General features: G+C 41.5%; 2 protein-coding genes across 2 annotated transcripts; one reads left to right on the forward strand and one right to left on the reverse strand.

Annotated features, from left to right (window-relative positions):
- The first annotated feature begins 2,448 nt into the window (after positions 1–2,448).
- On the forward strand, positions 2,449–5,711 carry LOC134291851 (actin-related protein 5). The gene is made up of 2 exons (XM_062860181.1): positions 2,449–3,905; positions 5,047–5,711. Exons 1-2 carry the CDS (start codon positions 2,549–2,551, stop codon positions 5,676–5,678), a joined length of 1,989 nt encoding a protein of 662 aa, XP_062716165.1. The 5' UTR covers positions 2,449–2,548; the 3' UTR covers positions 5,679–5,711.
- Positions 5,712–7,015: 1,304 nt separating this feature from the next.
- Positions 7,016–14,759, reverse strand: LOC134291853 (protein angel homolog 2). Its single transcript, XM_062860182.1, has 5 exons — positions 14,623–14,759; positions 14,509–14,566; positions 13,759–14,371; positions 7,585–8,019; positions 7,016–7,517 (listed from the first exon to the last, which is right to left on the reverse strand). The coding sequence occupies exons 3-5, from the start codon at positions 14,365–14,367 to the stop codon at positions 7,131–7,133; spliced, it is 1,431 nt and encodes a 476-aa protein (XP_062716166.1). The 5' UTR covers positions 14,368–14,371; positions 14,509–14,566; positions 14,623–14,759; the 3' UTR covers positions 7,016–7,130.
- Positions 14,760–15,925: the final 1,166 nt, after the last annotated feature.

The raw sequence follows: 15,925 nt of genomic DNA on the forward strand, positions 1-15,925 counted from the left end.
GTTTAAATTCATATTCAGTAGTGAAACACTTCTTCAAAAATGATACTTATAACAAATAAGCTTTATATTCAGTTTTAATGAATTCATTTTAAATTTCAGATTACAAGCGGCGTGCGCGTTTTATTGCCTCGCGCGAATGTGATTTGAGCAGGAAAAAAATGTTCTGGACGGCTGCAAGGTGTGCGCCTCACTCAAAATAGTCAAATCGCTTTGTAAGTTTGGAGCTTTATTCATTGCAACTAATGGAACCACTAAACGCTGTATTTAAACCTTCATGAAACAAAATTAACTGAAAATTCAGCAGAAAAATTTTCTTTACGAGTGCCTCTTAGAGCACCATTTTGATTTCGCACCTTTGTAACTGATAGAAACACTAAAAGCTTCGTTTAAATTCATATTCAGTAGTGAAACACTTCTTCAAAAATGATACTTAGAACAAATAAGCTTTATATTCAGTTTTAATGAATTCATTTTAAATTTCAGATTACAAGCGGCGTGCGCGTTTTATTGCCTCGCGCGAATGTGATTTGAGCAGGAAAAAAATGTTCTGGACGGCTGCAAGGTGTGCGCCTCACTCAAAATAGTCAAATCGTTTTGTAAGTTTGGAGCTTTAATCATTGCAACTAATGGAACCACTAAACGCTTTATTTAAACATTCATGTAACAAAATTAACTGAAAATTCAGTAGAAAAAATCTTCTTTACGAGTGCCTTGTAGAGCAACATTTTGATTTCGCACCTTTGTAACTGATAGAAACACTAAAAGCTTCGTTTAAATTCATATTCAGTAGTGAAACACTTCTTCAAAAATGATACTTAGAACAAATAAGCTTTATATTCAGTTTTAATGAATTCATTTTAAATTTCAGATTACAAGCGGCGTGCGCGTTTTATTGCCTCGCGCGAATGTGATTTGAGCAGGAAAAAAATGTTCTGGACGGCTGCAAGGTGTGCGCCTCACTCAAAATAGTCAAATCGTTTTGTAAGTTTGGAGCTTTAATCATTGCAACTAATGGAACCACTAAACGCTTTATTTAAACATTCATGTAACAAAATTAACTGAAAATTCAGTAGAAAAAATCTTCTTTACGAGTGCCTTGTAGAGCAACATTTTGATTTCGCACCTTTGTAACTGATAGAAACACTAAAAGCTTCGTTTAAATTCATATTCAGTAGTGAAACACTTCTTCAAAAATGATACTTAGAACAAATAAGCTTTATATTCAGTTTTAATGAATTCATTTTAAATTTCAGATTACAAGCGGCGTGCGCGTTTTATTGCCTCGCGCGAATGTGATTTGAGCAGGAAAAAAATGTTCTGGACGGCTGCAAGGTGTGCGCCTCACTCAAAATAGTCAAATCGTTTTGTAAGTTTGGAGCTTTAATCATTGCAACTAATGGAACCACTAAACGCTTTATTTAAACATTCATGTAACAAAATTAACTGAAAATTCAGTAGAAAAAATCTTCTTTACGAGTGCCTTGTAGAGCAACATTTTGATTTCGCACCTTTGTAACTGATAGAAACACTAAAAGCTTCGTTTAAATTCATATTCAGTAGTGAAACACTTCTTCAAAAATGATACTTAGAACAAATAAGCTTTATATTCAGTTTTAATGAATTCATTTTAAATTTCAGATTACAAGCGGCGTGCGCGTTTTATTGCCTCGCGCGAATGTGATTTGAGCAGGAAAAAAATGTTCTGGACGGCTGCAAGGTGTGCGCCTCACTCAAAATAGTCAAATCGCTTTGTAAGTTTGGAGCTTTAATCATTGCAACTAATGGAACCACTAAACGCTTTATTTAAACATTCATGTAACAAAATTAACTGAAAATTCAGTAGAAAAAATCTTCTTTACGAGTGCCTTGTAGAGCAACATTTTGATTTCGCACCTTTGTAACTGATAGAAACACTAAAAGCTTCGTTTAAATTCATATTCAGAAGTGAAACACTTCTTCAAAAATGATACTTAGAACAAATAAGCTTTATATTCAGTTTTAATGAATTCATTTTAAATTTCAGATTACAAGCGGCGTGCGCGTTTCATTGCCTCGCGCGAATGTGATTTGAGTAGGAAAAAAATGTTCTGTGGGGCCGCCAAATATACACCTTAAAATTTTTAAGTTAGTTCGTGTTATAATTTCGTGTATATATTCTTAGTTATTTACATCACTTAATTAATAATTTAGTTTAACTTAGCAGTTCAGGTTTGTAATGGTTTAGTGGGAACTATCAAATGCTAATTTATTGTTTTTTAGTAGAAAATTAATGTACTCTGAGTGGAGTTTTTTAATGGTGCTGCTCGATATATAAGCTCCCAAAAGCTCCTCAGTTCATTGTTTCACACACAGATGGCGCCACAAGACTGCTCGAAAAAATTTACCTGCTCGAATTTTCTTTCCTGCTCGTTTAACAGCAACCCCCCGAGCAGCTGTCAAAGGTTTTAATTTGTTTGTAAACAACAGCCGTTTGTGTTACAAAAAACCGGCCAAATTTCGCGAGCGTTCAGTTTTGTGCCAGCAGAAATAAGTGAAAAAGTGTATAATTATGAGCCTTTTCGACATCGAGGACATCAAGGTGAAGCCGGATATCGTGTGTCCTTACCCGGAACCGTCCGTGCCCCCCGGAGCTGCGATTGTAATCGATAACGGTTCCTACCACTGTCGGGCCGGTTGGGCCACCAAGTCGGCCCCGTCGCTGGTGTTCAAAAATGTTCTGGCCAAACCGCGCAAAGACCGAAGCAAAAAGGACACCAACAACGGCGAGGGAGCACTGGTGCCCACGGTGCAGATTGGAAACGACATCACCAACATCGAAGCGGTCCGGTTCCAGCTGCGCACCCAGTTCGATCGGAACGTTGTGACGCATTTGCACGTGCAGGAGCAGATTTTCGACTATTTGTTCGGTCGGCTTGGGATTGAGGGGGACGGATGCGTGCCACATCCGGTGCTGCTGACCGAGTGCGTTGCCAATCCAAACTACAGCCGCATGCTGATGTCGGAACTGATGTTCGAATGCTACGGAATTCCGGGACTTGTCTATGCGGTGGATGGTTTGTTGAGCTACCGGTTGAATGGAGGACAGGACAGTGGCTTGATTGTATCCTGTGGGTATCAAGCAACGCACATCATTCCCATTTTGAACGGGTGGATGGTGGAGGGCAAGGTTCGACGGATCAATCTGGGAGGATTCAACATGATAAATTTCATGTTCCGGCTGCTGCAGTTGAAGTACCCGGTTCACGTAAATGCCATCACTCTGAGCCGAGCGGAAACGATGATTCACAATTACTGCTCGTTTGCCTACGACTACACAGAATCGTTGCGAAACTGGGCTTTGTTGGAGTTTTACGAGCAGAATGTCATCAAAATCCAGCTGCCCTACAATCAGAACGTGTCCGCCCCGACGCTGACGGCCGAGCAGCGGTTGGAAAAGCGCAAGGAGCTCTCCCGACGCCTCGCCGAGATCAACCTTAGGAAACGCGAAGAAAAACTAGCAGAAGATAAGGTACTTCTGACCCGGATGCTTGCCGCCGAGGACACCTTGGAAGACGAGGACAACGTCGGCTTTACGTTGCACGAATTCGGCGCCAAGAGCGCCGATGAGTACCGGAAGACGATCGTCACTCTAAGAGAGCGAATCGCCAAAACGACTCAAAAGATGAACAATTCCCAGCATGCTGCTTCGAGCAGCAGTCAAGCGGAGGAAAAACCTCTTCCCTTGTTGCAACCACCTGGAAGCATGACCGTGTCGGAATGGGTGGTGGAAACGCGCAAGAAGCGTGACGAGATACTCGATAGGAAGCAGGTGCGCAAACAGCGAAAGCAGGACCTGGCCAAGCGCCGGACAGCCGCAGCACAGGAGCGAATGCGTATCATTTCGCATCTGGCCAAAAAGGAGAAAGGTGAGTGGGTTTCACACACAGAGAGCAAACACTCTTTCACACGTGGAAGAACTATCCGGATGGCGTAGCCCCGGCCAAATCGTCAGCAGAATTGGCGAATGCAAAACAAATGTGACAAGCGGTTCAAAACACGTCTGCTCGCGGCAACGCCTACTGCTCTTTTCAACCTTCAATATCTTCAACATGCTCTTAAATCACTATATAGAACTAGCTGTCCCGGCAAACTTTGTCTTGCCGTCTTTTGGTGGTTTGACAACTGTTGAGCTCAAAATAGCACCGCACTCTAGATTGATTTCATTTCGGTCGTGTTGATTTCCTTCTCAGCTCATAGAAAATCAGTTCTTTTTTAATTTAAGTACATTATCAATTTTGTTACTTTTCTAGTTGATTTTCGTAACTTTTTGTACATATAAACACAGCCACCATGAAAACGAATCGAACCGTGCAAGAGCCATCCTAATCGGTTCAGCCGTTTGTGAGTTTTGTTGCCTCAAAGGGATTTCAACTTATTTTTATATATATAGATATATAGATAGATGATAGATGATGGTGGCACAATAGTCAACTGAAATGACTGATCATCTGGACATCTTCCTCAAATCAAATATACCCGCCAGTTGCATGTTTTAAAATCCATAAACAGTTAGCTTTGAAATTCAGTTAGCCATCTCGGATTTTCAGATCAGCATTGTCTCATCTGGAACCAATCTGAACCTTTTCAAATATTTAGCAAAGAATGCTGTACAATTTTGACTCTAAACTCTCAATTCTTTAATTGAGTGAATCAGTGAATATTTTTTTATGTTATGGGTAGTACGGAGATCGCAAGAAATTTCTTGGCCTATCTCGATGCGTGGAAAATTCAGGCAAGGAATCGCTCAAGAAATAATAAAGCGTTGCTTTATTCCGGATCTTAGTACGGAGCTGAAACGAAATGTCAAATCAAATGGGGCTTGCTGTGTTAAATTTCTTGACCATTCCGGTCACGGAAAAATAATGCACTGAACGAAAATTACTTGAGCGATTCCGTCTGAAGAGCATACCTCGCATTAACATCTAGCTAGTTTTCAGCTTTTTTCACTACACTTTGCTGTACGAGAAAGGCAAACAATTTAAATCATCATTTTACGACATTTTTCAGGTGTGGATGATTTCGGCATGCGCGACGAAGATTGGGACGTGTACAAGTCTATTAGTCGCGAGGGCGACAGCGACAGTGAAGCGGAGAACGAGAAGCTCATCGAGTGCGAGGAAATCCTCAAACAGCACGACAGTACCTTCGTGGAACCGGTAGTGGCACCGGGCAACATAGCTGAGTTCCACCAGCTGCACATAGGAGTGGAGCGGATCCGAGTTCCGGAAATACTTTTCCAGCCGAGTATGGTTGGAATCCAGGAAGCCGGACTGACCGGAGCCATAGATTACGTGCTCAAACTGTTCCCGAAGGAGGAACAAGTCAAGCTGGTTGGCAACGTGGTGCTCAGCGGAGGATGTGCCAACATTCGAGGATTTAAGGAACGGTTATCGCGAGAGCTGCAGGCCATTCTACCGTTTCAGTCGGTGTACAATTTGAGGGTGGCAGCGAATCCCAGTCTGGACGCGTGGAAAGGAGCCAGCCAATTTGCTGCCAGTGAAGAGTTCCGGAAGTCTATGATCACACGACAGTTGTACGATGAGTGCGGCGGTGAGTACTTTAAGGAACACGTGGCCAGTAACTTTTACTATCCAACACCTAGTCAAGCCAGTTCCACTCTGAATGATACTTTCAATTGATGAATCAGCTAAATTAAATATAACAAACAACTAGTAATATAGTTTAATTGGTTAGAAAAGAAATCCATTGGGTATTACGAAATCGGTCGAATTCTCCGTTTGATTGGACGTATCTGCTCAGCGCCGTACTGCGGTCAAGAAAAAGGCCGTACATGCTCATTTCTTGAAAAATTTCTCACCTGAAATTGACCTGTATCCTGTGCTGAAAATTTCATTTCGTAATATGTAAATTCAACCACTTACAGCTCATTTTAGAAGCTGAACCTGAGTATATGATATATGAAAAACTTGTGCGGCTAGACCAGTTCTGCTAGAAAGTCACGAAAAAAAACGCTATTTTTCGAATGTTTAAGGTAAATGTCACGGACTACATTTGAAAAATGCCAAATGATATTCACCGTGAATATCATTGGCATTTTTCGTAGGCAGTCCGTGACATTTACCTTAAATATTCGAAAAATAGTGTTTTTTCCGTGACTTTCTTGCAGAACTGGTCTAGCTGCACAAGTGTTTCATATACCATATTCTCAGGTTCAGCTTCTAATATGAGCTGAAGGTGATTGAACTTAGATATGACGAAATGAAATTTTCAGCACTCCCTGTATCGAGATTGGACAAAACATACATTGAGGAAGAAAGCCTAAGCTGATATTGGGCGAGCAAAAAAGCGAGGAGCCAAAAATGCAGCCAGTCGGCGCTCTTGAGAACTTGAGGATCTTGAGAACAAAGTAAAACGCTCATGTAGATATGGCATAACATGGGATCAGCATCCCTTTGCCGACTGAAGTGAGAAAGTCGCAAACACCGATGACATGGTATTTCACGCTAGCTCGAAATGTTTCGCATAGAGTTCCAATAGTTAATAGGTACATGCTTGCATCTGGGGATCCATCATTTTTAATAATCTCTTTACCTGGTGTTTAAATGCAACGAAAAAGCTTTGGACCGTATCAATCACGAAAACATGTGGGGAGTTCTGAGGCACAAAGGTGTCCCTTAGAAAATCGTCAGCCTCATTGAAGCACAGTAGAAGGCATCCCCGTGCAGATTAATGAAGACCGGTGTTTTATCCAACCACTTCATTAGAGTGAGACAGGGATGTATACTACCACAGACAGGTACTGTTCCGCATCATAATTGAGGAAATTCTGATGGGTGTACACCAGTGAAACCTTGTTTGTATCAGTAGAGAACATAGAACAACTAAGGTTTTGCAAAAACTGTATAAAACGCTGAATCTATCTGTAGATCTTGACAAAGCCCAACGGTCTTTTTTTTATCGTTTTTTTTCTACCACAAGGAAAGGTCATCGCATGAAACCGGGCCTACCTACTGACTTCCGATTCGATAAAACATGTATAATCGATCATAACAAACTAAAAACATACCAATTTCGTAGAAAATTGTCGTTCAGAAAGCACCACGTTCGTCTCCAGCCCTTCTGCTGCGATGCTACAGATTCGGTTCCCTTTGTGCTTTGAGCAGAAACCGACCGGCGAGGGCAAAGTGGTCCGACCCGAAGTACATGTTGGGAATCGTATAAATCTCCCGGGCCTGCTTGACCGTGGGCAGTGCGTACGTGGCCACTAGCTTCAGATTGTTTTCGCTAAGCCGTTTCTCGCCCGCACACTGGTACTTGGTGTAGAACAGATAGTCCACCGTGGCCCACTGCCCTTGGAAGGTAGTCGCCTCCTGAGTTTCGTCTCCAATGTTGTGTCTGTAGGCGGATGTGAATTTGAACCGATGCTTCAAGGCACCCTGATTGAAGAAGGGGTTGTCCTGCTCCTCTTCGGGGCTTGGCGTCCGGGCAACCCGAGCCTCTTTGCTGGAATGATGTAACTGCAAGAAGAATTCTATTAGATCTTATGTATTGTTTTGAACACGACCGAAGTCACGGATCACTAACCCGAGTACACTTTTCCTCTTCTTCCTCCGTTCTGTCCAAGTGGCTCTCGTGACGGCAATCATCCATGATTCCCAATTTCTTCGGAAGTAAGACCTTCCCAAAGGACGATCCCCCTGGTATGGGTTCCAGCGTATTAGTTGAGAGGTTTTCGTACTGGAGAAATCCCGTTGTCAGCAGTACGTAAGGAGCGGTGTACGGTTGAAGGTTGAAATCCCCGCATAGAATGGTGGGTGCATACTTGGGCGTTCCGCTTTCCATCCGACCGAGAAATGCCAACCGATCCAGCTCGGCCAGAAGTACCTGCACCTGCGCCAGACGGATATCCTGCCGACGGGGATTGTACAGCAGATGTGTGGTGGCCACTACCAGAGATTGGCTCGGATTGGATTTCACTCTGAATTTCGCGATAATGGCCACATTTTCTCGATCCAAACGCTAAAATTTCAAAGAAACAGACAATATGTACCTTGTTATATTAAATGTTTAAACAATATTAAGTTAGCTAATGGCACGGTGACGACTGGGCATCGCGTAAATGATACCCCCCATTGAAGTCATTGGGCTGCAAAACGGTGAGTCGATAAGGAGAGCGTCCAACATAGCTGTGGTCCTCACAAGTTCCTACCTCATGCTTCCACGGGACAAGCGATGACAAAGACCGCCAGCTATAAGAGATGTGTGCTTAGCTGGTAGAGCAGCCTGAGCACTGTTGAGTTTCTGATTTTAGTTAGATTGAGGAGGTACGTCTCGAGCGTCTGTTCACCAAGGGCGCAGCCCCACCACGGTAGATAGAGGACCTTAAGCTAACAACCTACTGTTTCCGAAACTCAAAAATCGTTACAGAAACCGAAAATCAAAGATTACGAACTGATTCAGCGGCAACAATTTTTAGCGCAAAACAACGGACAATTTGGAACTTGGAATGAGAGTAGCCTAGGAGTATTAAGGGTCAACTAACCCTCTAGTGCACTTAGGGAAATGCTATAGTCAATTGAATGAAAAACTTCGTTTTCCCATAGTAATTCCCATACAAACTTTGAAGGGCTTGTGCAGTCTCATTTTTAAACTAAATGAGCTTAAATTTTGGGAGAAGGCATGTAATCTGGTTAGGAATCGAATAAGCGGTGTGGAGCAAAAACGAATTTTTGAACCACGCTAATGTATACTAGGGGAAATTACCTATTCTCGGCCGTTTTGTTCTCTTCGTCTTGGGGGGTTTTTTGAACCCTATTGAACTCAAAGTTGGCCTCAAATCCTTCCCAAATAAGCTGAATAATATGGCCAAGTTTCAGGCAATTCGGTTGACAAAAACCCCCCATGACGAAGAGAAACCTGCCGATAATACCCAATGTCACCCAATCACCGCTACTGTTCTTCATTGTAATCGACAAGATCCTGGTAGATGCGATTGATCGTGAACCAAATCGTGGGTTGCTGTGGCAGCCCATTACCTTAGGGCACCTAAATGACTTGGAATTGGCTGATGACGTTACTCTCTTAGCTCAACAGCAGCGCTCAGATATGCAGAGCAAGCAATCGATCCTCGGTGGCAAGTCTTACATCAACGTCCACAAGACCGAATCGTTAGATTTAAACATGATCAACACTTCCAGCTTCACGGTAGCTTCAGTGGAGAATGTAGAATGCTTCTAATATCTTGGCAGCCAAATGGCGGCACCAAGATCGGCATAAGTGCACGGATCAAGAAGGCGATGGCTGCCTTTGCAAGTTTAAGAAAAGTATGGAAAAACGTACCTACAAAAACATTCAGATTAATCGACGCACCAAAATCCGAATTTTTAACTCGAACGTAAAGTCTGTGCTGCTGTACGCCAGTGAAACTTGGTGTGTATCAGCGGAGAACACTCAACGGCTGCAGGTCTTCATTAATAGATGCCTGCGGTATATAATTCGTGCATGGTGGCCTCACAATTGGATCTCCAACATGGAGCTCCATCGTCGATGTGGAGGTCGGTCAGCCACACTCTACGCATTAGCGGGAACGAAATCTGCAAACAAGCGTTAGATTGGCGGCGCAGCTTCAACAAGGAAATAAAGCAAGTCGACAGAATTTGAGCTGGCCATAGTGAGATCAGTGGTGAGAACCCAAGTGGAATGGGAGTTTTGTTTGTCTCAATAACATTGTGAAATTTCATGTGTAATTCGCTTAGTTTAATATAAGTGACCATCCTACGTGAAGACTAACAGATCAATTGTTCGAAAAAGTATACGACTTGCATGATTTATTAGTATAGTGCTATCTACACAGCAAATTTTGGTTTGTATAGCAATCCAATAAAGGTAAGCCATTGCATTTTACCTATAACAACTGTGTATGAGTCCCAACGCAAGTTGACAACTCAATCATAAAGTGAGTTACCGGTAACGGAGAGCTTACTGGCTTCAAGTAGAGATGGGATCCTCTGCTATAAAATCTGAAACAGATGTGTACAACACAGATGCATTGAGCAATTCCCTATCGTCTCTGATAGAAACGTAGCATTGTTTGTACGTGCTTTGTAGTTGCCATTTGTGCCTTCATTTTTCTATTGTCTTACAAGTGATCAGGTTTAGTTTCAGTCAGCGGTTTAACTTGCATTTTTGCAGTTCTTTTGAACGTGAACATTTGCTTGTGATTGTATAAATCTTTGAAAGATGGATTCGGAAGATGATTGTTCCCGAAGGGAAACCAGATTTTTTGTAGCAGCCGACTTGTTTTCAGCGATGCTCAACTGCAAATTTTATTAACAATTAATAACAAATTCCATCATATTCTTAATATTAGTAACTTACAAGAAAGTGGTTTCCTTCCCACAATTTACTTCTGCGCCATTCACAAATGTTCCTTGTGTGACGTGTTTGGGAACCTCTGCCCTATTCAAGGAAAGCCTACAAGTGCGCGTATCATACAATCATACAATCAAACTAACTATTTTCTCACAGATTTCCTACTTACAATCAAGCATTAAGCCGATGGGCATTTCACTCGTTTTGAGAACCGATTCACCGCAGCTGTGGAGGGAAAATAATCACGTAAGTATCACGGATGAGCTCAGCATAATTTTGGAGTAATTCAACGTTTTCCGAGCTTCTATACTTACGGATTAATATCACAGTATACACTATAAGATACACTAGATATTGCCTTCCTACTTTGCACAATTAAAGGTATTTTCTGAAGGTTATAAACTCTTCACAAATCTGTTTCTACCGTTTCTACGACTGCACTTCTCATTTGTTGTTGTTTTTCTTTTACTTCCCACAGCCGATCTGCGTTCGATGTGTCATGTTGCAGTTATGCTTTTCACCAGGGGTGTCCAAGCGCTATCCCATCGCAACAATGATCTTCTGATGTTCACCGCAAGTGAAAAGGCCACCCAAACCAGTGCGGCGGACCCTGGGCAGTCCAGCAAGCGTGCCGCCAATTCGCCAGCTACTAATGACGATAAGAAGCCTCGCATGAAACAAACCGAATCGTCAACCCCCTTAAAACTGTTGGTTAGGCTTTCTGAGGGTTTCGTCGATGAACAATTTTTTCAATGACCTGATGAGTCAGCTTTTCACTATTCAACAAAAAACATGCGGGTGGTGCAATTCTGCCAACTTTCACCGGTTCAGGATATTCCCAAGGAACGGCCTGGTTTACGGCGAGCAATGTCCATAGCAAAGAGTGGCTAGTGAATTCTCTCCAGCATATAGCTGACAAAAATATTCTTCCAGAATTTGATATCCAATCTTTTGTGCCAATTCAGCCGCTGAGAAAAAATATTTTTTTTGCAATTTCTCATCGTAATAGGCTGTTTTACCTCACTCAAATCTGACAGGAAAAGGCCTACTTTCCCACACCAAATTAACAGTGCTGTAATGGTTCATTACAGCACTGATTTGCGTTGCGTAATGAACCATTACAGCACTATTTTTAGTTTTGGTCAACTTTCTGATGCTTTCTGGACGCAGTTTTGAAAAATTGTGACAACTGCACAGTTTAACCTATTATGATCAGATTTTCTTAAGCATTGGCTATGAACATCAGTGTGCAGTTTGATGAAAAAGTTTTGTTGGAATCTATCCTTAAGGGTAAATTATGAAATTGCAAAAAACGTTGTACGCAACTCGGTGCAGAACTCGATTTTTCCAGCACTCGTCGTAATTATCCAACTCGGCAAGCCTCGTTGGATAAATGTGCGACTCGTGCTGTAAAAATCGTCATTCTGCACCTTGTTGCGTAAACTACTATTTCAGCACCTTTGGTACCAAGGCTTGATAGAAATGCTCACAAAGTTGTGCTAAACATGATCGCCAAATTAAAGTCCAATTTGGATATCAAATTCTGGAAGGTATCTCGCATTTGTCCACCCGTAAATGGAAAGCATACCATTGTTATGATGATTGATGAGAATTCGGTTAATTTGCTTGCACAACAAAGGAACCGTATCTTCTATTCATTCACTCAACTCTATGTAAAAGTGTATCCTAAAGTTTGAAAATGAAAGACAAGAGTCATATATTATGTGAAACTGAAAGCAATGAGCTAGTAATCTACTATGCCCTTGAGGTGTCAATCGATACTTTTCGCATCAGGTAAATGATGAAAAAGGCTTCTATTTTTGCGAGGCACAAATCCCCCAAATTGAAGGGGAATGTGCCGCCTGAGCCAATGTTCTGATACCTGATGGTGGCCTCACAATTGGAACTCCAACGTGGAGCTCCACCGTCGATGTGGAGGTCGGTCAGCCTCAGCCACACTCTACGCATTAGCGGGAACAAAATCTGCAAACAAGCGTTAGATTGGCGGCGCAGCTTAAACAAGGAAATAAAGCAAGTCGACAGAATTTGAGCTGGCCACAGGTCAAGGCGATGGATGGCAATCGCCCAGGTTGGAGATCTTTCAATTCGACCCTCTGCACCATCGTGGGTACCCAGGACCGAAAGTAAGTTTAGCTTGGACAGCCGAATCAATCAGGCTTTCACTTGAGTTGTTCGAAAAAATGTGTTGGTTGATAAGCCATGCCTCGACGTGAAGATCATCATAGAAGAGCTCAACGCTCAGGTAGGCAAGGAGACGATTTTTACAACGTCGATTGAAAGATTCAGCGCCCACCAGATTACGAATGGAAACAGCCTGTGACCCATCGATTTCGCTGCCTCGAAGAATATGGGCATCACGGAATCCCAATTTCACAACGCTTTGATTGATGGACGACACTTCACCGACATTAACCCTAAAAGGGATACCTTCATGGCCTCAGTTTCGTCACCTCGCTGAGTGTGTTCCATCAAAGACGAGCTCTGAAAGGCGCCTGGGGTCCAAATGGACCCCAGGTATCCCTTTTAGGGTTAACGACGTCAGAACTTATCGTCACGTGAGGTCTGAGATTGCCAAATGTTGGTCTATGTGGTTTATGAACAGCCCCTAAGGTACCTGTGAAAGTGCTCGTATATAGAACACTCTGAGCAGCAGGCTTTATCCAAGTTGGAACGTTATGTCAGAAAGACAAAATCAGTGTGACTAGAGACGTACCTAGTACCTACATATGTAATGATTTTTAAAGTGAAGGCAATCCCGAGCAAAGTCTGATAGCAAAGTGAAAACTAATTTTGATGTTGTGATATTGCAAATTTTGATAACTCAGGTTATTGTCGTTTTGGTCGTTTTAACGGTTAAAACATCAAAAATGAGAGCAGAAAAATATTCCTGTGACAGCAAATTGAAAACCATTCCTGCTATCGATGATAGCAAATAGATAACTGTTTTTGTTATCAGCGCAAGAAAAATGAAAAATCGTTAAATGTAGAGTTTTTCGGTTGATATCAAATCCTAAATGCAATAATACAATTGCACTAATGATATATGCCTACAATTAGTTCACATAGTTTATTAAAGGATTTAAAAACTATTGTAACACTAAATATTTACATTAATTCAAAATGACAGCAAACCGAAAGCAAAATTTGAAATCAAATTTAGTAAAGATAAAATGATATCAAAATGTGATATCAATTTGTTGCTGAATACAAATAATGTTTTCGATTAGCTGTAATTTTGTTGTTGGACTTTGCTCGGGATGTTTTTGAAAGTGTTTCAACTCAATTTAAACATACTTTTTCATTTAAATTGATGTTCGCTGGCTATTGGGTAATGAACGATAAGATATACTGAAACCTTGTACGTACCTTCACGCCCGGTTGGTAGTACTCGACATCGTGATAGTCCACCAGCTCAAACAGGTCCCGCCGGTAGAAGATTGCACAACCGTCGGGCTTATCGCCGGTTCGCTTTTTGAAGATCATCTCGTACTTGAAGTTGGATAGCCCACTGCTGAACTGCGCCTTGTGGTCATCTTGCATCTCCTGCAGACACAGGATGTCCGGCCGCACCAGATTGATCTCGGCCAGCAGCCGATCGTACCGATGTGGCCACGACAGGGTAACCTGGTCGTGCTGTTCGTACAGATCTTCGTGCATCTCCAGCAGATCCTGCGCCAGTATGTTGTAGCTCATCAGGGTGAACTGCACATCGTCCGGGTCGCGACGTACCGCCGAGGGGATCGTCTTCCACTTGCGGCACGTTTCGGACATTCTCTTCTGCCGGGCGTAACGTTGGAAAATTTTGTTCACGGGACTACTGCCTGATGAATCCGGGCTGGACGAATGCTGCGATGATCCTGTGGTCGAGCGGGACATACGCTTGAAGCTAGCCGCTGCTCGAGCCAAAGTAGGTGGAAACGGCAGTGGTTGTAGAAGTGCAGAATAAGTGAAGGGATATTTGAGAAGACGTGTCATGAAACTGCAATAAGATAAAGATTATTTTGATACTAACTATAAATCATTCAAACTCGTTATATAATAGCCAGTGTAAGAGATTGTTTTCAAACGATAAGACAAATGGAATAAAAACAAAAGATGTTTGTTCTCCTCAGTTACCTTATTCAATCAAGAGCGCAGCACAATCTTCGATGATTAACGTGGCTTCGTAAACTTCCTGTAAAATATTTTTATTATAGTTTCCTACAGAAGACTAATCACATCAAGCCGAACATTTTCAACACAAAAATCACGACGATATTTTAGTTTTAATTTGGGATTATTACTAAAGTTTACAAAAACTTTCGAAAACCTGACCACAACAAAATACTGCCAGTACAAAATGTCACAATCAGCTGAAGATGCTGTCAGTTTGCGAGCGCGCGCGCAAAACATCATGGGCGTGCCTAGGAAAGGCTGAATTACAAAAGGCTGAATCCAACGCTGAACTGGGTTCTCCAAAAAAGGTATCCACATCTACACTCCCGTTCAAAAGTTTGGGGTCACCCCCTCAAAAACATGTCATTTTTTTAGGCCCATATCTCCGCCAATTTGCGTCCGATTTCAAAACCCTAGGTTTCATTCAAAGGATAATAAGTCAAAGAAACTTTGAACATGATTTGAAAGAAACTTTTTCAAAAAATTTTGTATGTAAACTTAACCCAAAGTTGCCAAATTTTCTAAAAAATGAATATAAACTTACGGCAGTGTCGCTGGAAGTTGGGTCGACCAAATTTTAAGATGAGAGCGGTAATATGACCCATTTTCTATTAGCTTTCAACTGCTTTTTACAGAACTTAGCTAAAAAATCTAGAAAAAAAGTTATTAAGTAAATTAATCCTTGATGTCATCGACCAAAAGTTTGGGGTCACCCCTCAATATGATGTATCGGCCAAAAGTTTGGGGTCACTATCGTAAAACATGGAAAAGTGATTTGTTGATATCTTTGTCATCTTTCATTCAATTTTAATTCTTCTTGGCTTATTTGAAACAAAATGAATGATACTTACTGCATAGACATTGAACCACACATATTTGTTGAAATTTACATACTTAAACTTAACGTAAAGTTGCCTCATTTTTTGAAGCGTGGTAAAATGTGCTAACTTTACATAACATTTTTATATACAAAAATCGTTAAATTCGTTAAGTTAAAGACATCAAACGTAAATTTAGTTAATTATCTTTGAAATGAGCCAAAAAAAAAATTAAAATTGAACTATAGATGACGAAGATATCACAAAATCACTTTTCCATGTTTTACGAAAGTGACCCCAAACTTTTGGCCGATACATCATATTGAGGGGTGACCCCAAACTTTTGGTCGATGACATCAAGGAATAATTTATTTAATAACTTTTTTTCTAGATTTTTTAGCTAAGTTCTGTAAAAAGCAGTTGAAAGCTAATAGAAAATGGGTCATATTACCGCTCTCATCTTAAAATTTGGTCGTCCAAACTTCCAGCGACACTGCCGTAAGTTTATATTCATTTTTTAGAAAATTTGGCTACTTTGGGTTAAGTTTACATACAAAATT

This window comes from Aedes albopictus, chromosome 3 (assembly GCF_035046485.1).
Source record: "Aedes albopictus strain Foshan chromosome 3, AalbF5, whole genome shotgun sequence".
Taxonomy (NCBI): domain Eukaryota; kingdom Metazoa; phylum Arthropoda; class Insecta; order Diptera; family Culicidae; genus Aedes; species Aedes albopictus.